General features: G+C 41.1%; 1 protein-coding gene across 4 annotated transcripts in view; it reads right to left on the reverse strand.

The window, feature by feature from the left end:
- CHRNA7 (cholinergic receptor nicotinic alpha 7 subunit) overlaps nucleotides 1-27,459 on the reverse strand; it is a 120,339-nt gene that overhangs the window by 33,347 nt on the left and 59,533 nt on the right. For all 4 annotated transcript variants that reach the window (XM_048867337.2, XM_048867335.2, XM_048867338.2 and 1 more), the window contains 2 exons: nucleotides 13,350-13,394; nucleotides 5,174-5,283 (listed from right to left, as the gene is read on the reverse strand). In XM_048867337.2, the coding sequence (XP_048723294.1) occupies nucleotides 5,174-5,283; nucleotides 13,350-13,394 (155 nt within the window). The remainder of the gene's footprint in view (nucleotides 1-5,173; nucleotides 5,284-13,349; nucleotides 13,395-27,459) is intronic.

Raw genomic sequence — 27,459 nt, forward strand, 5'->3', positions numbered from 1 at the left:
GATAAAAATTATAATCACCCAACACACAGAGATACTATATCATGCCAAATACAAATGTGCTAACCTATTGTAGAGACCAGTGGTGTCCCTTGTTGTGACAGATGGACACTCTGTAGCCAAAATCCCCAGGCTGTATCCTTTGTGTGGTCTCCCAGGCAGTTCACAAAAGTGCAGGAGCTATACTATCCTTGGAGAGGTGCAGCATGCTATCTACTCTGCTCTGCTAGCCGCTGAAGAGAAGGACTTGGCTATGGCCTGGCTCTTATTCCACACTTTCAGCATCCAATACACATGGTTTCGGCTCTAATGGCACAGAGCCCCCTGCCTCCCGCTTCCCAGTTGCTGATTCTTGTTGCAAAGCGGGGTGGAGGGAGGGGAGAATGCTTGTGCCTGCAATCGGTCCCACATTGTCAAGCATTTTTATGTTTCATTTGATTTCATTTCACTCTTTCAAACTCATCAGTTAGGCTCCAATTCAGGGAGGCAATCCTAGTCAGTTCAACACTTAAGCATAGGCTTACAGTGACGCAAGCTGTTCTGAACAGAGATGCACTTAAGTACATGCTTGAGTGCTTTCCTCATTCCATTTCTAGTTTTTGTGCTATTCAAGGCAAAAATTTTGAAACTCTAGCCGCATGTCCTTTGTTCTGAGGTACCATGCAGGAAAAAATATGAGTATACAGCATACATATTTAATCTGAATACTTGTTATTTTCCCATTATAAGTTGTAGAATGTATTTGCAAAGTGTGCAAAGACCACAGCTGAGAGTGAAATGAGAACAGTGTTACTTCAGATGAGCAACATTGGTAACCAGAGGAGTGAAAACAAATGTCAACAACCTGGCAATATTTAAGCAAGCCTTTGGCTTAATCCTGCTCTCAGATACTGTATGCTGGCAAACACTGCTATACAATCAGTTACGGTCCTTGAATATGCAGGTGATGTATCTGATTCTACAAGACACATGGAGATGCACATGCACATATATGCAATTTCATCATCAGCACAAGTGAAATGAATATATAGACTGAAAATGCTATAGTTATTCATCACCAAAACAGGAGGAGAGAGGTTTTAAGGTAAGTTTTGTTTGATAGGTTCTTTAATTATTTTGCCCTGCAGAAAACAATATTGACAATGCATTGGTCATTTTTGTTAGCATTCAGCAGATTTTGACACAAAGAGGAATGCTCTGGTCAGAGGCACTAAATTAAAGATGTTCAGTGTCTACAGATGGAGGTTTTTAAATAATTGAAGCTGTTTTTCCTCATGCTCTCACCCATCCTTTATGGCAAATATCAGTCCTGCAACTTCCATGAAAACTTTTTATCCTATTCATTTCAACAGGGAGGCAAACTGATCCAGCAAAGAAATGTTTAACACAAAAATCAGTATGGATGGGTGCTTTGTAACATGGCACATCTGAAGAAGTGCCATGAAGTTGCATTTGAAGAAGTGGGTTTTTTACCCACAAAAGCTTAAGCCCAAATAAATCTGTTAGTCTTTAAGGTCCCATCGGACTCCTCGTTTTTATTTTAAAAACTGTGTATTATACCCATTTATGATTTTATGGTCATGTGACATTTATGTCTGTATTGGTATAAGAGAACTAGCTGATAACATATGGTACTGATTATATTACACAGACACACACAGACACAAACAAACAAACACACCATTATTGGAAATTGTAATTCTGCTATAGAATAGTTACTCTGAGTATCAAATTAAAGTTTTGGAGATAAATTTTCAAATATGGCCATCTGAGTTGCGCACACAAAATCTGCACATACAAAATAAGTGTCCGTATACAAACAGGTATTTGTGATGATTGTAGTTGGGGTGCACATATGCATGTATTACAGACTCAATTTGGTGCCAAAGTCTGCTCCCAGCTTGTTTATGGATTTTTTTCTTAAAAAGGAGTGAGATAAAAGCTGTACAAAGAAGCTGCTGTATGAGTATAAGTAAGGGCAGAATCTGACTTGTTGGATTTAGACAAAAGGATGGAGAGCACACTTATCTCACAAAGGAACTACAATAAAGCTCCTTTTGTTTCATAACAGAAACCTACAATATATCATATATGATGTTGATCCAACATTACATGAAAGGTGCTCAAATAGCAAATTCTACTAAATCCAAAAGCCATCAAGATCCGTGACAATACAAATACACAACAAAGTAGATTTTGCTAGCTGAAGGCTCTCTTTTCCACTTTATACATTTTGAGTAGAAGCTTTAAAAAAAATCTGTTTAAAACTCAGTCAACTTTGCTGTAAAAGTAACATATCTGAGCTCCTGATAGAACTTTGGTGACAGTAGCACTGAAATTACTGTTGGAATCTGCTCTCACTTCTCCTGATATGGTTCATATCCCCATTCATCTATCTCCTCACACACATATCCTCTCCTGTCTCCAGCTCTGGCGTGAGACCCATTCCCCCACACCTGGCTTTTCTTAAGAATAAATTAGCTAAATACATATTTTTTAAAATGCTATGTAAAACTGGAACTAGAAGCACAATGAATCAGTTCACATACATCTGTTCAATACCATTGTGACCCTCAGCCACAGTGCTTATTGGTAATCAATCCTGCTCCTCCAGGAAGACTGCACGCTATGTTGTCTGAACACAACAGAAGAAAAGCTATTGGGCAACTGCAATGTAAAGACAGATGGTCTCATTTTTACAGTATTGTAGAGCCTTGGACTGTATGAGGCAATTAGTGTAATCAAGGTAATTCTGAAAGGTGTTAATATTAGTGAAGTGAAATAATTTATTTTCATAACACTGAAGAGAAATTTGAATTCAAAAGAGTAGCATTGGGCCCCACAGGGCTAAATTCTGCCCTGTGAGTAACCCATGCAATCCTGTGGATTACATTGGGGTTGCAGAGGGTATAATCAGGACAGAATATATCCAAATAGATTTACTTCTGCAATACCAAACAGTCTTTATATTTCTCAAAGCTTCTCTTAGATGTACATCATGAATCCATGCATAATATATACATTATTGAAAGAGTATCTCAGACTAATGTCTTATGGTGAAGAAAAGTCTTGCCGTTCAAATAAATGACATGCTTTAACAGGCAGTTCTCACTGATTCTGAAACCTGCAGAAAAACTGACTACACGCTGCCAAAGGCTAGATACACTCAGCACTGTCAGAACAAATGCTAATAGAATACTTTGGGGTTTGTTACACTGTGGTGATGCCTACTCATCAAATTACATTTCATGCGCAAAACAAACCCACAGTTCATCTCCTACTCCATCAAGTATTTTTAGTAATCAAAGTGGCAGCACCAAGTATTTATCACTGGACTATGAATCTTGTCTTAACAAAATATTGAAGATTAAAGACATTATTCTACACCCAGTTTTCACACAAAACTCCTATTAAAGTTAATGAGACTTCTACTTGATGGATGAATGAGAATAGGATATGGCATCTTTATTATTAAATAAGTTTAGATGGCTTTTGGTTTTGCAGTGTATTTATCAATAGGTGATACTCCTGGTATGAAGTCCTGAATGTACTAGCACGTGTACTCAACTCAGACTTACTACCGGAACACCATAAAATAAAGGGATTCCATAGTTAAGGCTGCTTTGAAAGTTTCATTATGGCCTTTGGGTGAACCCATCTAAAAATTAACTGAGTAAGTGATTCGCTGGAAATATTTTATGTAATTTTTTTTAAGTTTCATAGTTTTCACAAGAGTTCATACAAAATTACCCTTGTACTAATTTTGCTGCTGCATCATTTTTCAGCCCATTTCTTCAGCACAGAATATACTTTAAACACACAAACTGAGTAGTAATGTACCATCTTTGCTATTAACCAAATTCCACAAATGAAGCTGGCAGATAAAGATGCAAGACGAGGATTTATCAGTGCCGCCCAGACTCCCTTCATTGAGCAATTGGTAATTTCTGCTGCTATCTACCTGCCTGCCCTGAAAGAATTAGAGTCAATTGTTTAGAGAAGACAGCAGCAGTTCCTTAAATGGTATGCTAACATTTCCTATAGCTTGGGGGAGCACAGACAGCAGCATTGGACAGGAGAATAAGGAAAAGGTGTGTGGCCTCTTTGAGGGCTAGAAAGCCAGTGATTTGCTGTGGCAACTTCAGCCCAGGTCAGAGTGGGGACACTGAGATCTCTCCCCAACAGATGACCAGAAGAGGGGGGTCTATTTAGGTCCACACTGGGGCAGGAAAAGCCCTCTTTTACCAGGATCAAGTGGAACAGCACTCACCTTCCCACCCCTGGGACTAGTTAAATACCAGGGTCTGCCATGATTTGCTGTGTGAATTATGCTAGTTGGTCCTCTCTCAGTGGCTGGGAAGGACTTTTTTCCTCAATGCCAGATTGGCCAAAGTGACGTGGTGGCTTTTTTCCTTCCCACAGCAGGTTGGAGGCTCAGTTTGGGTGAACATGAAATGGGGCAGGGGTAGGCTGTGATGTTGCAACTCATTATGTAGGCATGGAGAGGATGTCAAGTGCAGGTACTCCGTAGCGAAGGAACACAACAATCAGGTGAAATGGACTGGTAAGGGATTTAGAAGAAGTATTCTTTAAAGGAGTGGAAACAGGAGGAGATTGGGGCTCCTATGAGTGGTACGGGAGGGAGCCAAACCCCTCCCACCCTCCATAGCCCCCCCTTAGACCTCATTTAGGGGGGCCTGGCGGGGTCCCAGTAGCAGGTTGGCTGGGGACCAGGATGGGTAAAGGGGCAGGTATATGTAAATGACTGTGGCATACCTGCATTGCACACTTTTATCTGCCAGGTAGTCCCAGACATTTAGGAATAAAGCTGCAGACTAATTAAAGCACATCCAGTGTCTCCTGGCCTTCTTCCTGCATAGCTGGACAAAGAGTAAGAGCTGGCCTACAGGCAATCAAGCTCTTTAAAAAGAGTGACATTTCAGCCAGGAGCAGGGGAAAATTGTCCTCACATCATCAACAGTGCAAGTAAAGTTTAGTTTTCTAATAATCACACTTTATCTGAAACTTAAACTATGTTTTTTGGTAAGCACTTGCATCATCATCTTTCTTGTTGTAAATACCATAATGGTTGCTTTCCATACACTGAATGTTAGTACCCAACACCTAGACATTCTAAAGGAATAATTATGCTTTCTTTTCATGAAGATGTGCCTACCTGTTGTACAGAAGAATATCTGGCTTCCAAATCTGACCATCAGGAAAACGAACATTCTTCACTCCGGGGTAGTCCGACATGTTCCATTGTAAATAGTAATCTGTCCAATACTGACACAAAGAAATGTGTTAGTGTCACTTTTTTCCACTCGCTGCCTCTCTCTCGGGATTATCTAGCCCCAACCAATCAAAGTTTATTTTTATTTTAAAAGTATTATTTAGCTTCAGACAATGTTGTTTAGAAAGAATGATTTTAGCCACCTTGAAAATAACATGCAAAGAACAAAAATCCCATTTTTAGTTTAGCTGTTGCGATCGCATGCAACAGCCTACAAAAGCAGGTTCAATATGCTTGTATTCTATTGTTCGTGCTGTCTTGAGCACAAAATTAGAATAGAACAGATTTTTTTTAATACTAATACTAATTCCAATCACATTTCTCTTCTGAGACATAACTTGGATAGTTCCTTTTGTTAAAAATGACTGGATTATGTAACCATTTAGAGGCACTTTGGGTATAGCAGCCAAGAGTCTCTTCTGATAAGGGTTACACTACTGAATTTCCAGCCTCTAAATGAAACAATGCAAATCTACTACAGAAAAGAATGTCTGTTATGAAAGAGTTTCAGTCCATGTTTTCCACCTTCAAAAAAGAATGTTAATTGCTGTGGTTTTGCAAACTATGGGCCCTATCCTGAGACATGCTGAACACAACTCCCATAGATAGCTGCTCAGCCCAGTGCAAGCAACAATGGTCAAGATGAGGCTTTTAGTTCAGGGTTAGTTAATCCTGTGTTGTTAGAAGGTCTGGATCTGTCACTCTTTAAGCAATGAATGTAAAATGCATTAATGTCAGGGATCTCATCTCCCATCATCAACTGTATCACACTTTGACTGCAATAATTTTAGTGACCATTTTTTAGGAAATGAGTCAAAATTGGATAAAATAACTGGCCAGAAACATCACACAAATCTTTCCAGAGGTTTGCAAAAGTTCAATTCACTTGGTTTTTAAAAACTGTGCGTGCACGGCTGCTGTCCTGGTTTTGTGCCACGAGCAAGGTTGTTCTCACTATATTTGGCCCAGACACATCACATGGAAACATCCAGACGAAAATTCAGAAAAATTCCAATAAATGGGTCAGGGTTTCAAGACCCGCTACTGCTCTCCATAAACAAGACAATCCCTTTGACCACTAAGCTGCAAGCAGCTCGCTCACAATTTGTGGTAATCAGCAGACAGGACATTTGGGGGGAGAGGGGAGTAAACAGCTTAAAATCAGATTTAAACTGTGCTTTTCCATAAACGTGCATCTTAATATTGAAACCGCGCTCCGTTACGTCCTGCGCAGCATGAATAAGTGTGGCAGACTCAAACCCACGATGTGTTTGGCTCATGTTTGACTATTATTCTAAGAATAGCTGCACACCAACTGGTCAACAACTTTGAGAGGGAAAAGACCACCTCAATCTTGAACTGCGTGGCAATAACAGCTCTTGGGAATACTACAATTTATATTTTTTACATACATCAAATTTTGAGACTACATCTGTGATACCGACATGCTTATCCAACAAAAGGATGGGCCACGTTATCGCCTGCACTGTAGCCACGTTGCACCACACTGCCAGCACAAAGAAGCCCTAAAGCTGGCCTAGCCAGCCACCAGCGGATCACCCCAATGTAGGGGAATCTTCCAGTGGCACAACTGGCACAGCAGTTCCTAATAGCTCCTTCTAGACAGCACAGAAAACGAGGGACATGACCAGCGGCTTTCCTGTTATCTAGCATTTCTTAGTTGCTATAACAGTCCCTTTGGAAAAATCCTCTTTGCAGCCATTGTAATTTAGAGAGGTCCTTGGGCTCCTCTAATTTACAATGGGAGACTAGTCTGGCACACTGACAACCTAAATTTGGGGGGAGCAGAAAGGTGGCTTCAAGTTGGGCTGTATGCTTCTTAGCTGTAGACAAGAATCTAGAATGCGGATCTGGCTCTTTCCTTGGTTTTTAAATGAGTATGTTCACTATGAAGCCTTTCTAGCATTTCCTGTGTAATGACCTCTCATACACTTAGCTCATCATGATAAACCCAAAAAGGTAATGACTTCTCTTCTGCTTACTCTTGTACAATTGTCTCCTTCAGCTTCTGCAAAGCTATATTTGAATGGGGTTCAGGCTTTAGCCTGTCATATGCTTTTGTGGCCAGAATTATGACGTGTGTCACAGTAACCTCAAAGTCGTCTTCAATATTATTCAGTACAGAAGACCTTTTAGGCTTAGTAGGTCCTTGTAGCCCTAAGTCACCTAAGCACGTGCTTAGAGTTATTGCTGAATTGGTGCCTCAACAGAAGTTATTTTCCTGGTTACCATTTAATATCAAAGACTATTATTACAAGAAGGCAGCAATGGCTTAGGGGTGGCCTGTTCCCAATAGCGCTGCTGCCAAGCCACATGAAATTGCATACTTAGAGCTTTACAGGTTGATTAAATCAAAGTAAGGCATGCAAATAGCTTTTGAAGTGTTTTATTTTCTTGACACTGAGCTTGCACTTCACCCCATATCAACTGGCATTTTTGTCAGGAAGCAGAGGTAGTACCCATGTACGCAGTGGGAAGGGGTGATTATAGTATGATACATGCGCATACCATGAATCTTTGAAGTGCATCTTTCCCTTGTGGCAGTTCTATCTCACAAAGAGCTTCCACATTTTTTTGGTAAGGTTTAACATTGTGTTCACTGAACATGTGGACAATTTCCTTTTTAGCTCATATTGGCAATTTGCTTTAACTTGATTTGATTTCTCTCATAGTTTCTGTGACATTTTACATACCTTTCATTATACAACCCCCATTCCCCTGCATTAACTTCCACCCAAACTAGCCATCAGATATCTCCCATATAATGCTTCAGTACTTGCAGGGCTGCTCCAAAGCCAAATGGCAGGCTTTTAAACATAGACTTTCTAAACAGGACATTAAATGCACACAATATGGAATTTTAATCATCCAATGGCACTTGCCAAAAACCTTTGACAGGCATTTAGAACAGAAAAATTTTTACCTCGGGCATTCTGGAAACATTATCTATCATTCTCATGGGGTCACAACCAATTGCTTTGTTTAAATCTTTAGGGGATAGACAAATTCTACTTGGGTTTACCTCCCTCATCATTCTGCTGCCCCAATCAGACTCCTGTTACTCACATTCAAGATTATTTTATTTTTTTAAACATTTTGGCTTAACAAAATTGTGTTGTTAGAGTAGCACTGTTTCAAAGTGATTAGTTTTGCTGCATGCTGTACATGTGACACCATGTACTGGACACTTTTGACTTTTCTATAGTCATCGCTATAGAGTTTGCTGAAATATGTGCTTCTCACCCTTTGGCTAATTTGTTTATAACACTGTCAGCCTGACGAATGATCCAAGCAGTATGTTGTTTGCTCCTTTAGCTCTACAGATGTCAGTTGCTCGATGTAGACTTAAACCAGGATATCTAAGTACCTTTGGGACCTCCCCCGCCCTGCTTATTCCACTAACAATTCTTTTTAATCAAACAGTCTGAATTGCTCAAGTTCCACATTTTCCATAAGCTAAACAATTATTTCCTGTCTTCCAATTTCTGCTAAAGCACCTTACCTATGCCAGTTTTTATAATAACTGCATTATGCCTGAAACCTTTTTGTCATTTTTAACTTGTCAACTTCCGGATCCTTGTGAAAATAAATATGATTTTTTTTTTGGTCCCTCCCCTTCTTGCAGTGTGTAGCAATGTTGAGTCTATTCCTGCATCTGGATTTTTGATTGAGTCTACTAGCATGGACAAATATTTTACATGTGTAAGCAGAGTATGAATGAGCTCTCCCCTGACATCTAGTAGTAAGCAGTCGAAAAGGACTTCAGGAGCTGATTGTATTTGTATGGACACACCCACCTTGCCTAGGTGCTCAGCATGATGGGATTTCTTGCCCAAAGGATCACTTGTGGCTGGTGCTGGATCCCCAGTCTCCTTGTCATTGGGACAGGCGTAATAAAGTGTTGTTATCCTTGTTGTGTGAACCGAGGGCAGCAGAACTGTACCTGGCATACGCCAATGGAGGGACTCATCATCAACTGAACGGCACTCACTAGGCAGGGGACATGGGTTCCAAAGCCCAATCAGTTGAGAAAAGGTGTGGCTAGGTATTTGTACCTGGTGGTGTGGGCCCTCTGTAAGGGACCTAGACACCATTTGACCCTTCCTCTCTCCAGGTATAATGAAAGAGCTAATTGAGAGTCTTATTACACCCTGCAGAGCTGAAATCACTGATATCTAAGTCTAAGCATTAGACCTACTTTGGGATAGTGTCTCTATTGCAAGACATTGCCCACTGTGCACCAGCAGTGAGGCTCCCCCACTAACAGCTGAAATCAGTGAGAGCTGTGTTAAGTGGTGGGCCCTGAAGACATCTTGATGAGTCAGCAGCTGGTGGAGAGGTGTGGGCAGCTGGTGGAGAGGCGTGGCAAGCAGCCAGCAGGGCTCAGACTCTGTGCTTGCGAGAGGGGAAGTAGTGCCTCTTAGAGGCACCCAGGGCATGGTGTATAATTGTCCCCGGTCACTGGGTGGGGGCTTGAGCCAGTTTTGTGTTGAATTGTTGAAAAGGAGCACCTAGCTACTGAACCCGGCCCTTGTGGCTGCCACATTCCTTTCAAAACAATGTGTACTTGCTGGCTTCAGGGAATTAATTTTAAGCTGTTTTGATAGGAAGTACTATCCATTCTGTATTTCATTTTGATCAGAGGTTCCCAGACTATGGTACACAGAGCACTTGGTGGCTGTCCAGGCAACTGGCTGGTTACATGGTGCTGGCTCTCCTTCTCATTTCCAGCTACTAAATTGCATTAAACGATAGTTAGACGTTAAATATTTTCCTATTACTACTTTCCAAGTAAGCAATTTCTGTAGTTGCCATATGGACATGATGTGATGATGAATGGGCAGGAGATGGTCCATGAAAGAAAATCTATTCATTAAAATGTGGTCCACACTAGGAAGAGAGTTTGGAAACCTCTTACTTAGTCTAACTGGGTCAAATCTTCACACTAACATGTGCTCTTTTGTGAGCATTCACCTTAGGCATGTGCACTATGGCATTTGCACACCCAAATTGTGCACACTTTTTAAAATTTGAGGCTAGATTCTCCAAGATATACTTGGTGCACGTGAAAATAGGGAGCAGCTCTGGGACCAGCTGAAGTCCCTCCTGGGTCCTGCTGTAACCTAGAGGATATTCAGGGTTACTCTTGACTATCTCCATGTAGGAAGGGGATATCCCTTAAGGTAAAGCAGGAGCAAGAGTTTAATGTGCAAACATCAGGTTTATATTTTTTACCTCAAGAGATAAACACTTAGCATTTAGGCACTTGGATGATGGACAGATAAACATATATCAGATACTGCTGGTATCAGTAATTATAATCAGAAATATAAGCACCTTTTATTGTCGAATCACACAAATGCAGTGAAAGTCATTCTTCTTAATCCACACAAGATAACATAATAGAAAGATGGCCACTGAATTCAATGGGTTTTGAATCAGGCCGATCTATGAATTGTATTGTTATTTGTTATCAGACTAGCCATACAAAATCACTTACAACATTGATTCTTCTACTGTTCATATAAACTTAGTCTACACATTGGCCACAAGCAGCAGTTACAGTATTGATAGTAAACAGCTGATCTGGGAACTAGTGTCTTCCCTGCACCATATAGAATACAAGAACAAATAAATGAAAAGAAACTTAATCTGACAGTGTAAAAGAATTAAGAATTCCCTTAGGAAAAAAAACAAAAAAATAAGGAAACAGGAAGAAGAGAAACATAAAAGACAAAATAAGTAAATTATAGTCTTTGGAAAATGAACTATTGTTTCTTATCCTGTGTTTAGAAATCACAGTGACTGATGTCACTGCAACTCAGAGCGGGAAACAGATTATATTTGACAATTTTGATCTTATTGTAAAACTACTGTGTAAATAGCATGAGCTGACTGCTTCCTCCACATCAGCCTCTCTTTGTGAACAGATGTAACAATCACACTATCCTCAGTAGCTTTCCAAAATTGTCTTTCATTTGTATCCTAAGATCTGCCAGAATGAGAGAGGCATTCTATAAAAGTTATAGCAAAAGGAAAAAGATGGACTCTCAGAGAAAGAATTAAACTGAGTGAGTTTATCATTTTGAGTAAAGCAAGAGAGATCAAATTTCTGCCGACACAACAGAGTTGTTTTGAACAATAAAACTGTTCTGTAAACTACCACTTGAGTTCAGGTTCTCTGTTACAAGCAGCAGTTAAAGGAAAGGAAAGTTCCTATCCCCTCTACAGAAAGTGGAGGGAGAGCTCCGCATCTCCTCCCCCAACCCAGTCTCAGGAAGCACTGACAACCTATGGCAGTCTCTCCATCTAGTGGTATGAAGTCCCTGCCTCATCAGGCAGGAGAGCAAGAAACAATAATCCTGAGGGCTCTCTCTCACTGGAGGTACTGCCCAGGGAGGTGAGCATCCTGTTCTGCATGTGTGAGCAGAAGCAAAGCACTCTATCTGTGCTCATAGCCTCCCCTGCTAAAAACCAGACACTGCAATCTCCCTCTCCTATCTGACCTTCTTTTGTCCAAATAAGGACTGAGCAAACAGTTATAGTACATTGTGAGTGGAGGTGGTTCCCACAAGCTTTGTGGTAGAAGCAGAAAGGAATTATGTGTTGTTGTTTCCATATAAAATTGTAAATGTCAGAGATGTGATGTAAACCCAAAGGAAAGTGCCAAAGCATGTGAATAATTCTCCTTGCTTTCATTCATCCTCCTACTTTTGCTCTTTCAGTGTCAGCCCGGGCCCATTAAACGGCAATGGCTCCAACTTGGAATGAGTCAGTCCAAAGCCTACATTAATGCCAAGCTTATGGGAAAATATTACAAGTCAAATCAAAGTAAATATGAATGGGCATTAGTGAAATTAAAAAAGGAAAAAAAAACCCCTCGCAAGGTTATGCCTTTTAAAATTCCACTGTATCTTCCAATTGTCAAAACATGAGTGAAGCCCATTTGCCATCTGTTCCCATAATGTCAAGAATTAAATTGTATAGGGCCAGATTTTCTGATGGTGTAAATTAGCATAGCTTTACTACGATCATTTAACATCCACCAATTTACATCAGTAGAGAATTTGGTATTTAATGGTAACTGCAGGGTAAGGGTTCTGTGTCAAGAATTTGTCACTGCAGCATAGTTAAAGATAGGGCTAAATTTTGAAAATGTGCACCCTACCATACTTCACAAAACAAATAGGAGCACAAGGAAAATGCATGAATGTGCCCATAATTGAACATTAGGCAACTGGAGACAGTGTGTGCCATTACCCATGTTCTGCATGCAACTAAGTCTTGGCATTATGGACATTCAACCTAAATAATTCCTTTCTTTTCACAGTTACTTTTGACACAGTACTATGTATAAAGAATTTATTTTAGGTATCACTTGCAATCATAGGCATTTGATTAAAATCCTCTTGCAGTTTCTAAAAAGAGACAAGACAGTAAAAGTAGCAAACATGGAAAGACTGATATCCTTAGGAGAATGGCAACAGACCACAGGAATAAATAACTCCTTTGGGATAAGAAGAAATGTCTAGAGAGTCTCAGAATACTCACTATATCGACAAGGTTGGCAAAATATTTATGTAAACGTGTGAAATTGTATTTCATGTTCTCTTTCACTATCAAATATGATTTAAGAAAAGATACCAGATTTGTTGCAGTGGGTGCATTTTCTACGATACTGTAAGTATCACTACCTGGGACCCCTTAGGACTGCAATATCTTGCAGTAATCCAGTGTTTAAAGTGACTGAAACAAATGCAATGTATTGAGTTTATAAATCCTTCAGATATGGTACAACAATACAACTCATACAATTTTATAAGTATCTATGAGACGATGTGAAGTCCTTCTCCTGACAGTCTAAAACCTTAAACCCAGAATCCTTTATTCTACAGGATGTATCACCTCAAAGCTGTCCTGTATGTCTCAGAACAAACAACAACTTGCAAGCAACATGAATGTGGGTTTTATATTTGTGGAAAATGAAAAGCACATTTAAAGCTGCATTTGAAGAGATATTTTATGTTTCACAACTTACCATTTGTAACCAAATGTTGGTTGTTAAAACTTGATTCTTTTCATCCTGGGGAGAAGAGAAAAAAAAATGAACAACTCAACATTTGTTCAAGGAAAGGACTATGGTAACATTGTTCGAGAAGTTTTAGTGAAATCAAATAGTCAGGCCGTTATGTTAATGTATCTTTCAATAAAAGTGATCCTGAGTAGTATGTCCTGCTAGGCTATGTGAAACCAGTTATGACTCTCTGTACCCCACTGTAACAGTTTTTGAGTGTTTCTTTTTAAGCTACTACAGCCCTCTACTGCTGGCATCTCCGAAGTGTTTCTTCTTGGTTTGTCCCTGAGCAAAGGCAAAACGAACTGCATTAGAGGTTGCCCATTTCAACTTCGCTTACAAGCTGCTCATCTACTAGTTAACCTAACACATCGGAAATGGAGTTACACCAGGATGCACAAATTATAGAAACAATATGAACAAATAAAACTGGATAATTGCAAATAGGTATTTATGCAAGGTTAGGGCCTGTTTCTGCTACTCTTACCCATGCTAAGTAGTATCTTACTGTACAGAGTCCTGTTGATTTCAATGTATCATGGTTTTACCAAAACCCTGTGTATGGGGAAGTGCATTGCTACAATGCCCCAAGAGCATCCTGGAAACCAGACAGACTCAAAAAAATCTCAGTTTGTCGCAGAGGTCTACACAAACACACTGCAGGTGAATGTACTTTGCACCAGCCCTATCGCTGAAGCAGCATAGGTCCTCAATATACTGGCACAGAAAAGTTCCCTCACGTACTACGGGGTGGAGCTGTTACTTGGCTGGCCACCCACCAGTTTGGGATGGGGAGTAGCAGCTCTGCATAGCCCCTAACTTACCTAAATGGGCACACACAACATAACAGGTCAAGAAAAAGTTATTACTCAATGCAAGTACAGGTGGCAGAACTAATGCCTTAACTTTGGAGATAACTAAAAAGATAATTTCCTCAGTTCTCAGACATGGATAACTATTTGTAACCTCAATACCCTGCACCTATCAGCAATTACTCAGCCCTCAACCATACCTTCCTCAGGGTATTTCTGCCTCAGTGGGATTCTATCAAGGTAATGGGATACACTGAGCTCCAATTCCCATCACTAGAATTTGTTTTCTAAGCTGAATGTAAAACACCCAGCCTTTTCTGTCTTAAATCAAACTGAAGCTCCCTCTCCATAAGTTTTACCCCCACCCCCACCCCTGAGCTCTACCAAACAAAGTACATGGGAATTCACTCTTTGGAGATTCCACAGCATATCCCAGAGTCACTTGTACAGTGTGAAAGGGCTCTCAAACCAGATGATACATCTACAACCTCTACAATTTTAAAAGCAAAAGTAATCTATGTTTTATTCTTCACCAAATAATAAATGTCCAAAGACAACCGTATTCAAATTTTTACATACAAGAGTCTTCTTAAACTGAAAATGTATATATGCAATTTAATCTGTAATCCATTGGTTTGCAGACTTTTGAATGAATGGAAGGACTGAAAGACCTTTAACTGTAGCGGGATCAGGGCAGTGCATTAATAGTTATACAGCATGTAAAACTAGCTATAGCTGCCAGAGAAGATGACATTTTAATAGCAAATGGAGACGTGTAAAGAGGAACATCAGTAAAGGTGTGAAACTGTTACTGAATCGCATGGGATCCCAACAACTGAATGTACAACATAAAAGCAAATGAAAGAATTCAGATAAAAATACCCCCTAATTAGTATTCTGCCTGGCTCCATTCTCCCCCTAGATGAGTGTACTTAGCCCCCATAAAAGTCAATAGGATCTGTGCCCCAGCCAGTGGCAGAATTTAAAACTTTCTCTTTATATTCTGTCTCATTCATTCAGTGAATCCTGCCTTTCATCCAAGACTCCCTCCAACAGGCAAACATTTATGTCATTTATGAGTCTTCTGGGCAGGGGGGAAGGAAATTGTCTCATCTACCCTTCAATACTAGAAGTACAGTACTTGCTGCAGGCTAAAGTTATGTCTTCTGAGAGTAAAACAGCTATTATGGTTGCCAAAAATATAGCTGATGGTTGAGTAAAGATGTTGCTTTTTCTGTAGAGATTCACAACAGTCCTTGATTGATATTAACAGCTATTACTCTGTAACATTTGTGTGATGCATCACTCAAGCACCTATCCGTGTTATCAGAGAGTTTGCCAGTCTCAGTAGCATTACAGGGCTAGCTTCCAGTGGACATTGACTCATTAATTAATGAAGAAATTATGTCCACTGGATCATTCACAATATTGCAATCAAAAAGTTTAAATACTTTTCTATTCACTGGTGTTATCCACCTTTTGGGTGAGGTGTAAAATCAAGATTCTGACAACTTGTGATCAGTATCATCTCCAGCACCCTGTGTCTGACTCCACACCCGAGGCTCCCAGTTCTGAGCAATATTGCTCCTCCTCATATCAGACGAGAGGTTGCCACTAGCAAGTTACTGAGGAAAGTATGCGCCAACTCAAGCCTGCCGGGGCACAATGACCTTTTTAAACCACAAGCTGCACGTTTTCCATCAAGTCGTCCATTATGATTTCATCCGCCACGCCAGGATGTTAGGACGGAAACACTCTGGCGAGAGGAATGGATATCTGTTATAATCCCCAACCAGTCCCTTGTTGCCAACCCTACAATTTGCCCACCTGGTTTTGACCTGTCCCGTTGCCAATGGTCCCTGTTGAACAGGTTCCGGACCGGGCAACGGTTTCTGTGCAGCCAACCAGTATTGCTGGGGCCTTCGTGACAGCCCTTTGTGCAGCTGTGCAGCCCTTCGTGACAGCCCTTTGTGCAGCAACACAGATGATGACGCGCATTGTCGATGAATGCCTGCTGACTAGGTTCAGCGGTGGCCTAGAAGAACTGCATCATGCCACTGAAGATGCCATCGCTTGGCTAGACAGCTATGCACACACTAAATAAATTAAAGATCTCATAGCACTTTTCTCAAGGCTATGCGTTTTAAACACAGGTGGGCAGACAAATTCCAATTACACCTTGTCTAGTCTGTAACAGCCATGCAAAAGCATATGCAGGACACTACCAGTGTGTGAATTCGAACTGGGAGCATTTTACATGCACTTTCCTCTGTGTAAATGGCTGCACAAGGTGCAAGGCAGTAGAGAAGCAGGTAGCTGGTTGAAATCTTGTTGCAGAACTGTTAGCCTAGTGAATGTGCACCACTAAGCAACACACTGACCGCCTATTGTGTATTTTGTTATTTTAAAAGTTCAGAACCTGAAAGAGGGGATTTGAACATAACGGTGCCCATTTGTATCACAATATTAAAGGTCCCATCAGTGGTTTAATCATAAATCCCCAACTTCCAAGGCATTGTAACTCAGCTGTAAAAACTTCACTGCAGGCTGAACCTTGGTTTATAATATTCCTGTCCTAGAGAAAATTATTTCACACAATTTAGTTAAAATTGGTTTGGCTGATTTTCATCAAAAAGAGGGGGAGACTGGCAGTTCTCCGGTTTCAGAAGCTTTGCATTTTACTCTGCAATCTCACGAACAGCTTCAATTGGCGTGGGAGGGGACATTCTTCAGGGTTTTTTGTGTGTGTGTCTCATGCTGAACAATGCATTTGAATATGATGGATGAATTCTGAAAAAACAGCTTCTCAGCAAAATACATTTACATTGTTTTCCATCACAGCTGTGCACAACCTCTTAACAAAATGTTTTGACACTAAAATGGATCATGAAATTTTGCTCAAACTCCATCACATTTCAAATTTGTCATCATTTTGCAGTATTTTAGCAGCAACTACTTGGGGGGAAAAGTGTCGCACGCAGTGAGGCAAACCATTTCTAGAGCTTCTCTTACAAATATTGTTTTTAACATGAAAAGGAAAGAGGACTTCACATTGCACCTGGAGGTGTCATAAACAACAACACAGAAAACAAGGCCAGGAACAAAATGACTCACTTGGGGGGGGGGGGGTTTACTATGTTAGCTACTTTAGTTAATGCAGGCCTTAAATCACACAAGAACAGGGGTTCTCAAACTGGGAGTCGTGAGGTTATTACATGGGGGGTTGCAAGCTGTCAGCCTCCAACCCCAAACCCCACTTTGCCTCCAGCATTTATAATAGTGCTAAATATAAAAAAGTGGTTTTAATATATAAGGGGGGGGGTTGCACTCAGAGGCTTGCTGTGTGAAAGGGGTCACCAATACAAAAGTCTGAGAAACACTGCACAAGAATAATAGTGTGATGAGTGGTGACTATGGAGAAAGTATTGGTCAAACAGCTCAGCTCACTAAAGAGTGTTACTTTATTCATTTAGTGGCAGCCTTTGGCTACCAAACTCATAGCAATAGTAACGATTCAATACTGTACAGGGTAAATTGTTTTCAAGCTAATTATGACAGTAGGCTGGGCCTATGGAAGTAATGAAAGGGAGGTAACTGTGATCAGTGAGGCTGGGGAGGTTATACATTCTCTGTTCCTAAGTGGATGGGGATGGAACTGAAAGCTGGAAATTTCTCCATGTACACTTCTAACAGTAATAGAACTGCCTTCTCTCCCCCTTCCCTCTGTTGTTGTTGTTCTTAACATTCAACAATCTCTCAGGCTAACTTTCTTTGGGAAACCCAGTATCACACCCTCGCTCTACTCTTCCCAAAACCTCCACCTTCAACAAAACATACTTGGAGAAGATACAGGGAAATGTAACAAACATCCTTATAAGGGGCCTTAACCCAGCCAGCTTTCAAATGGGCACGAGCCCAGCTAGTATTCATGTCTCAGATTTTAAGCACATCAAAGGATGAGCAGTGAACCCACCTGCAATTCTGTGATGAATGCTAACGGGATAACTTTCTCCCTAACGACAGTGTCTGGCAATCCATCTGCCCATGCACTCCAAAACAGAATTAAGGGCTAGATCGTGCTTTTCTCACTTAGCCATGAGTAAGGGGCAGCATGCAGCTGCACCACTGTCAGCGGGGCTGCAGGAGGCTCTGTGTCTCACAGACAAAGAATTCCTCTCCAGCTCTCCTATTGGTCTACTAGGAAAGTAAATTACTTCATCCTTCTTCAGGGTTCAGCTTACTCCACTCAGCTCACTCTTCTGACTAATGCACGAGGTACAGGTGAGAGGGGAGAGAGAGTCACAGCATGGCTCCACCCACTTCCACCGATGCCCCGGGAGAACACTGGCTGCGCAGCCCCTACTATAATCCATGTAATCCTAATGCAGCAGCACAGAAGATGAGCGAGAGCCTTCTTCTCCTGCATTGGGTTTATGTCAATCTAGTCATAAAAGTTCCCATCTGTTTTTCTTAGCAATTGCACAAAGAAAATGTGTACACTGTGATGTCAAGTGGTTTGAACGGGGAGCTATTCAGACATTCAGAACATTTTCAGCACTTGCTGGTGGGCTGTTTTGGAATGGTATCACTCACTCTATTAAAACTATCAGAATGTGAAGGCTTTATGCAACGTTTAGTGATAACAAAGCTCCAACAGAAGCTTGATTCCTCACAATGTGTTTCTTACTTACAGAAAACATGCACTAAACATATGAATAAATGTAACTCTTATATAAACCAAACTGTAGCTCCACTAATATCCAAATAGTGACCAGTAATACGACTGAATAATAATTTACTGCCTGATTCTTATTCCCTGCTTGAATGTATGGTAGAACAAACCATAATCAAGCAATAATTTACAATTCCGCAAGCCATACAATTAAAAAGGCTGAATGCTCCCCTGAACTGTGCTGCAGTGCAATTCAAACATTTTATAGAACCAGTAAGCTTTTAAGTTTACTTTAAGAAATGAAGCTATTGAGGTGCAATCACACTTCTTGGGTGCCTTTCCAACCAGTTCTTCTCAATACATTTGTTATCCTTTTTACAATTCCTCTATTAAAAAAAAAAAACTTGTGTTAACTCTTTGGACTGTTTCAGTTGTGATGAAAAATGTAACGTTTTGTGAAAACGTAATTTTTCAAAAATCACTGAATGCCTGTTTCAGAAACATATTCTCCCAGACCAAGATTTTCAAAAGTGACTCATGATTTTGGAGTAACTCAGTTTATGGGTCTCTAACTTGACACGCCATAAAGAAACCTGATTCCCAGAAGCACTTTTAAGGTGATGCTCAAGTTGAACATCCAAAAATTGGCACCCAAGATCACTAATCACTTAGAAAAATCTTAGCCCCAGCACTCTTGGACCCCATATTGGAAAGACCAACCATTATAATGCTTATATACAGGGCTAGTAAGTTCGAATGGACATTGGAACCTTAACTGTGAATTACCTAGGATACTAGTTTTCACTTGCACTCCACACATTATTTTAATGTAAGTAAATGAGTGAAATACTGGCCATGCTGAAGTCAATAGCAAAACTCCCAGTGACTTCAACAAGGCCAGGATTTCAGCCAATGATTTTGAGAAGGAAGCCTGTTCAGTGTTTGCTGACCGACCACATCAAGCCTCTTAAATGCTAATTTTTCACGTCATTAAAAGTTGCAAAGATGATCCACTAAAAGGTTTCTCCCTTCTTTTAATGACACAGCTTGCTTCCAGACTCCACCAAGAAAGGCCTCCTTGTACTGGATCAATTGCACCGTATGGTAAAGGATTTTTTTAAAAACACTGTAAGCCATATCTCATTATAGAAAAATGCTGAGCTCCCAAGCAGCAAATCATAATGAGACAAGACTGTTTCAGCCAGTTGCTGGCCACCAATACCACAACTATCAATTTCTTATTCTATACTGTCACTTATTTACAGGTTTTAGCAGGATAATATTCAAGTAGGTTATTCACTTCATTCTCTCTTATGTCATTGTCTCAGCACTTCCTAATTAAATATTTGAAGCATCTTTTGACCCACTAGGTTAAATAATTGGCACCTAATGACGTTTTTTTCCTTCTTTTTTGAAACCCTAACAATGTTCTCTAGTTAATGAATTTACCACTTAATAGAGTGAGGTTTTCCTCCTATGTACTATACCTCAGCAGAGTGAAAGAGACAGAATTAATGTCTGATCCCTTCAGCCTCCACAGCCTTTACTGTTCATAATTAAGGTTGGAGGCTGATTTAGACCCACCTAAAAATCAATTGCAATTGGCAAAAAGACACTAAAAATCCTATTTACACTCTGTGCTGCTCCTTGGCTTCTAATTGATAGTTTTGTGACAAGGTCATACCAAGCTATTGTCAAGAGGAAGCTGAGGTTCACTGAAGCTTTCAGGCCATATGAGACATAAACAGATAAATTTATTTTCGTAGCGATGTGCTGGAGGTGGCTGCTAAAAGCCCCTTGCTGCAGTTCTGCCACAAAACTAAACAGGTTGGGATGATTTCCCTGATCCTGAAAGCAGTACGCAGAGGATGTGTGAAGCTAACTCATCCGTAACATTTCAACTTTTATAGGAGCCCCTCTTAAAATTAGCAAACAAAACCTGTTTGGAGACGAAGAAAGGTCCAGTGGCCAGGGAACTAGCCCAGACCCTGATCTGCCACAGACTTCCTGTGTGACCTTGGGCAAATCAGTGAGGTTCTCTGTGCCTCAATTGCCCATCTGTAAAATGGGGAGAATAGCACTTCCTACCTCACAGGTGTATTGTATGGATAAATCCATTAAAGACGGTCAGATGCTCAGATTGTGCTGTGATGGGGATTATATTGGAGCCATAGATATAACGGTAGTTAATGCTGTGGCAGGACAAACACCATCCATCCAAATGGAAATAAGAGATTAAGGGAAAATACTGTGCATTCCTCTCTACTTCCACATTTTCTGCACTATCAATAATGAACTCCAGTACCTCCATCTCCAACAGATATTCAAAAGAAATATGTACCCCATCTTCATCAAACTTGCATTCTAACACGAAACCTAACAGTGACCTCGTATGCTTTTATAACAGCACATTCCGTGCAGTTAGGAAATTAACACTGCTGAGGTAGCTGTTAAGGTTTTGCATTTGAGTCAAAGTTTAATGAAGTGAGGGAATGCTTACTTTTTGTTATCTGGAGGTGAGCACCTTATGTAGTGTATAACTGATAGCACTGCAGGCAATATGAAAATGGAAAGGAATGCAGTGGATAAGATTAGAAGAGATGAGATGTGAATTTCTGGTTTCCCCTTTCCCAGCCCAGGGAACTTTTCCCTAGGCTACAGTGTGGTGGGCGGATGAGTGAGTGGACTGGATAGGGTTGGTCTCTTCTCTCCCCCGGGAAGAAACTTTTTTACTCCTGTTAGAAGTCTACATGGAGCTGAGTGCTAGAAATTTCTCTATCACTTAGAGATAGGGAATGTTTAACCTCACACACACACACACACACACACACCAACAACTACCACCTCCCCCTTCACTAATTAAACAGACCCTACCAAAGTCTTTGTTTTAATGAATGTTATTTCTAATCCGACTGACAACTGCTAAAGTACAGGACATAGCCAACTAACATGGTTAGATAGAGGGGTCATTGAATGTTGGTTATACATACAAACCAAAAAATAAACAATAACTAAATAGAATCAGAGAATCATAGAAGATTAGGGTTGGAAGAGACCTCAGGAGGTCATCTAGTCCAACCCCCTGCTCAAAGCAGGACCAACACCAACTAAATCATCCCAGCCAGGGCTTTGTCAAGCTCAGCCTTAAAAATCTCTAAAGGATGGAGATTCCACCATCTCCCTAGGTAATCCATTCCAGTGCTTCACCACCCTCCTAATGAAATAGTGTTTTCTAATATCCAACCTAGACCTCCCCCACTGCAACTTGAAGCCATTGCTTCTTGTTTTGCCATCTGCCACCACTGAGAACAGCCTAGCTCCATCCTCTTTGGAACCCCGCTTCAGGTAGTTGAAGGCTGCTATCAAATTCCCCCCGACTCTTCTCTTCTGAAGACTAAACAAGCCCAGTTCCCTCAGCCTCTCCTCATAAGTCATGTGCCCCAGCCCACAGATCATTTTCGTTGCCCTCAACTGGACTCTCTCCAATTTGTCCACATCCTTTCTGTAGTGGGGGCCCCAAAAACTGAACGCAATACTCCAGATGCGGCCTCACCAGTGCCGAATAGAGGAGAATAATCATTTCCCTTGATCTGCTGGCAATGCTCCTACTAATGCAGCCTAATATGCCATTAGCCTTCTTGGCAACTCATATCCAACTTCTCATCCACTGTAATCCTCAGGTCCTTTTCTGCAGAACTGCTGCTTAGCCAGTTGGTCCCCAGCCTGTAGTGGTGCATGGGATTCTTCTGTCCTAAGTGCAGGACTCTTCACTTGTCCTTGTTGAGCCTCATCAGATTTCTTTTGGCCCAATCCTCCAATTTGTCTAGGTCACTCTGTACCCTATCCCTACCCTCCAGCATATCTACCTAAAACAGTAATCAACTAATGTGTTGTCAACAGTCAATCTGGGCGTTCGGTTTGGAGAACATATTTACCATTATGTCTAAAATCTTCTGTAGACAAACCCTACCAATGTAATTAATATACTAAGAAACAGTGCATGAGGAGGAATGGTATGGACAAAGGACAGGTCCCAGAGTACTTTAGATTTCTTGCAAAAGGGGTACAAATAAATATGAGACAATCTAGTGAAAAAACTGTGAAAAGGGGTGATTTTTAAACTATTATTCTTTCTGTATCGATTCATTTCTCATCAAATCACCAAGAAAAATTCAAATCATACTCAAAGTTTAGATTCTATATTCTGGGTTTTGTAATTCCAATAAGATATTTTTGCATAACATAGGTTTAAACTGCTGCAAATCCTACCTCGATGCCTCAACATGGTGCAGCAGTGACCCTGGCTGTTCGACAGCAATGATAGCAGAGTGCGTTCTCCGGCAGGTCTAACCATGCTATCAAGGTGTCAGACTGTCAGCCCAGCAAGGGGGTTGCTTCCTCTGTGAGGGGCGTATAATCCCTCTTTCTGAGGCTGTAAGCTAGCTAAGTTGAGGAGGTAAATGCGCCACTGACAGCCCAGCCAGTGGATGGCTGAAAATAATGGATAAAATAATATGGAAAACCAAGTCTCAGTTCTCTGCATGTTCCTCGATCCCCACTCCAGAAGCAGTGAGGCATTCAAATGACGAGAGGCTGCAAAGAATCTCAGGTGCCAGGTTGCCAAAAGGAAACCGGACAAGTCTCTCAGTGTGCACTTATAACTGCAGAACACTGATGAGGGAGGAATCAATAAACCATCTCATGGAGGAAAAGGCAAGAACAGCCTGCGATGTGCTGGGTGTTTGCGAAACACGACAAAAGGAGATGGAGGTCAGCTGGAGGGACGGAAGCACGGTCATTCTAGGAAAAGGAGAAGGCACAAGTACAGTTGGAGGAGTCGAATGCATCATAAACAAGGAATGGTCTTTGAAAATTGTCTCATGCCATTTGAAGTAATTGCATATCGGGGTGCTTTACCTCTGATTGAACTGAAATAGTACTCTCAAAATCATCCAGATCTATGCTCCCACAAGTGCATGCGAAGATGATGATGTGGAAGGATTCTATCAGGAACTGGAGAAAACCCCCACTCAGAGTTCCACATATGCGATTGTGATGGGAGATTTTAATGCCAAGGTTGGAAGAGGGAGAGAGGGCGAAAAGTTCATAGGAAGGTACGGTATCAGAGAACGAAACGCGCGAGGAGAACGACTAGCTATATTGGCAGAGACGAGGAGAGTGTTCATTGGTAACACCTGGTTCCGAAAGAAGGCCAACAGAAGATGGACCTGGATTGCACCAAACGCAAAGACAAAAAATGAAATCTATTACTTTCTGATCAATAGACGACGCATCGTGCAGGATATTTCAGAAGTGCCATCATTCAGTATCGGTAGCGATCATCACCTACTGAGAGCCAAACTCATGTTCATTGTGAAGGTGGAGAAAAAGGAGCTGTGTATGGCAAACAGAAGGCACCAACCGGTAGCTTTCGATGAGGCAATCCTGAAGGGAAACATTTCTAGGGAAGATTCGAGCCTCCTGGAAGACTGCGACAACGATTATGAGAACTTCAGTAAGAGACTGAAACGGTGTATGAAATCAGCTGAGCCTGAAAGACCAAGAAGAGCTAGCAGAAGAATCTCTGAGAATACAAAGACTTTACTGGAGAAGAGGAAGGAAATTAAAAGAAATGGCAGCGACAGGCTTGAGTACTCCCTTCTCTGCAAGCTCATACAAATAAAGTTGAAGGAAGACTTCGAGAAATTTGGAACCGAAAAGCTCCTAAAGGCTGCTAAAGATCGTAAAAGTCTCCAAAAATGCAATCGGGAACTGGCGTTGTACAGGTCATCATTATCGGCTTTGAAGAACAGGGAAGGAGAATCAGTAACCGATCGAACAGAGATGGAGGCGATCAGCTGTTTGCATCCCGTATAGACGTCCCAATGCCATCACTTCAACAAACCAATGAATACATACTCCTGGTTCTCATTAGCAAAGTCCGTCACGCAGTCCATCAAATGAAAGAGAGGAAGGCTCCAGGCAAGGACGGTCTGACAGCAGAAGTGCTTAAGGCGGAAGGACAGGAACTTTGGAAAGCTCTCACCCAAAGATTCAGCCGCTACCTGGAAATCCAGAAGATACCATCCAGTTGGAAAGAGTCCAATACCATCTTGCTGCATAAGAAAGGCGATCGAGAAAAATCTAAAGAACTATCACCCAATCTGTCTGCTTTCGCATATCTGTAAGTTGTTCACTAAAATAATAACAAATCAACTGTCGGGAAACCTGGATGAACAGCAACCTAGAGAGAAGGCCAGCTTTCGAAGGAATTACAGCACGATAGACCATATCCTCACTCTAAACCAACTACTAGTGCGTTCAAGGGAATACAAGTTCCCTTTGTGCATTGCCTTCGTGGACTACAAGAAAGCGTTCGACAGCATAGAGACTAACGCCGTTCTTGAAGTTCTTTCAGAACAGGGCATCAGCGCGAAATACATCACATTACTAAAGGAAGAGAACTCTGGCTGCAGCACGGACATATCGTTGTTCGATACTCCCCTCCAAATCCCCATTGAGAAAGGTGTGAAACAAGGAGATACAGTTTCACCAAAATTATTCACAGCCTGTCTTGAATTGGTTTTTCGACGAGCAGACTTGAAAGGCGGGATTAATATAAGTGGCGAGCGGCTAAACCATCTCAGGTTCACAGATGATATAGTGCTGATAGCCAAAAATACAGCCCAGCTTGAGGGAATGCTTAAAGAACTAAATGCGAAAAGTAGTCAAGTCGGATTAAAAATGAACCGGTCGAAAATGAAATACATGACATCAGATGTTCTGCCAAGAACCCAAATAACTCTTGGAGGAGAGCAGATTCAAGAGGTTGATAAATACATTTGGGCCAGGAAGTCAACATGCACCATGATCAGAAAGGCGAACTGTCGCGCAGAAAAAAAGCTAGATGATGCGCATTCAACAATATGAAGGACATCCTACAAGGAAAGATCAGCAAAACAACTTGTGCAAATCTTTTTAACTTGACCGTGCTTCCAGCGATGTTATATAGCAGTGAAACATGGTCACTGACAAAGACTGAAGAACATCAACTGTCTGTCACACAGAGGGCAATGGAACGAACATTTTGGGGCATTTCGCTCCGTGATCACATCCCCAACAAAATAATTAGGTAGCAGTCTGGAGTGTGAGACGTTGTTGTTGAAAGCAGGCTCAGCAAAATGCGGTGGGCGGGACATGCGGCCTGACTCAGCGACAACAGATGGACCACAGCTATATCCGAGTGGTATCCGCGAGAACAGAAACGGCCACGCGGTTGGCCTCCAAAGAGGTGGGATGATTTCCTAACATGGAGATATGGACAAGCATGGCAAAGGATGGCCAGAGCAAGAGAAGATTGGAAGACGTGTTATGATCAGCTCAGTTTCAACTGATGAAGGACCAACAGTCTACGCAGGTTTAAAGCTCTGTTAAAAGGGAACTCTGTAACACAGCCTTAACTATGTTGCAACAGCAACAGTTTTGAGAATCCATCACTGTCTTAAGCTCTAAAAATGACAGCAAAAGACACAACCTTTCACAAACGGAAATTAAGCAGGTGAGCTACTATACAGCCCAACCTGCTGTATATTTCACCTCTTTCATGGTTGCTCCCCCAACCCTGACATCCTAGGCTTCTGGTGTAAAAGGAGTTTCCTCTGAAGCCAAGTGAATACCTGATGCATCTGGCAGTGCTGGAGCAGATTGTGAAGTGCTGAATGTCTCCTGAAAGCCGCTGGCCACTCTAAACCCAACCACTCTAACCCCTGAGTGGAAGTTGAAGGCATCCAAGACATCACCTTTTTTCCTCTTCTACATTCTACATACAAGGCCAAATTCAGGCATGGGGCAACTTTTCTGCTAGGGTTGTACTGGACTCAGTGACTCTCACATCCTTTCAACTCTGAATCTCTCTGGCTTTAATCAGACCATTTAACACTAGATAAAATATTACACCAGTCCTCAGGATTGAGCCATGTGCCTCCTGTAACATTAATGGGAGTCTTGCTGGAAAATTCATACAATCTACCCTGAAAATGTCTCCATTATTGTTAACAATACTTGGTGGTTGTTCTGTGGTTCAATTTAGTTGCACATTTTATTGAAGTATTAAAATAAATGTTAAAAAACATTGAAACTTTTTAAAAAACTAAGTCTAAAAAGAAAAACCTTTCCATTAAACTCTGAAGGCCCTTGGGCTTAATTCAATTATAGTCTATAGGCAGCGTGCACAGCTGCCTCCAGCTCATTCTCAATACACAATCTTTGTAAAATAGGATATTAGCATGTGTGAGCAGCAACTACTCTAGTAAATGACGTAACTCAGTTATTTTGCTCCTGAGAATAAAAGTTGTTAATGTATGCATAGAAATTATAATATATAAAATTATACATATATATAGTATGTGGGTGCGCAAGTGTGGTTTACACGTGCACACACACACAAAATAACTTCCAAGTTGTCTTAAAATGACAGTTTTCAGTTAAACATGCATGAAAGAATACTTATTATTACTGATGCCCTTTATGCCATGCAGAAGAAGAAGAGTGCTTTAACCCATAAAATACCCTACACAATTCTCAGTGTGAA

This window comes from Caretta caretta, chromosome 10 (assembly GCF_965140235.1).
Source record: "Caretta caretta isolate rCarCar2 chromosome 10, rCarCar1.hap1, whole genome shotgun sequence".
Taxonomy (NCBI): Eukaryota; Metazoa; Chordata; order Testudines; family Cheloniidae; genus Caretta; species Caretta caretta.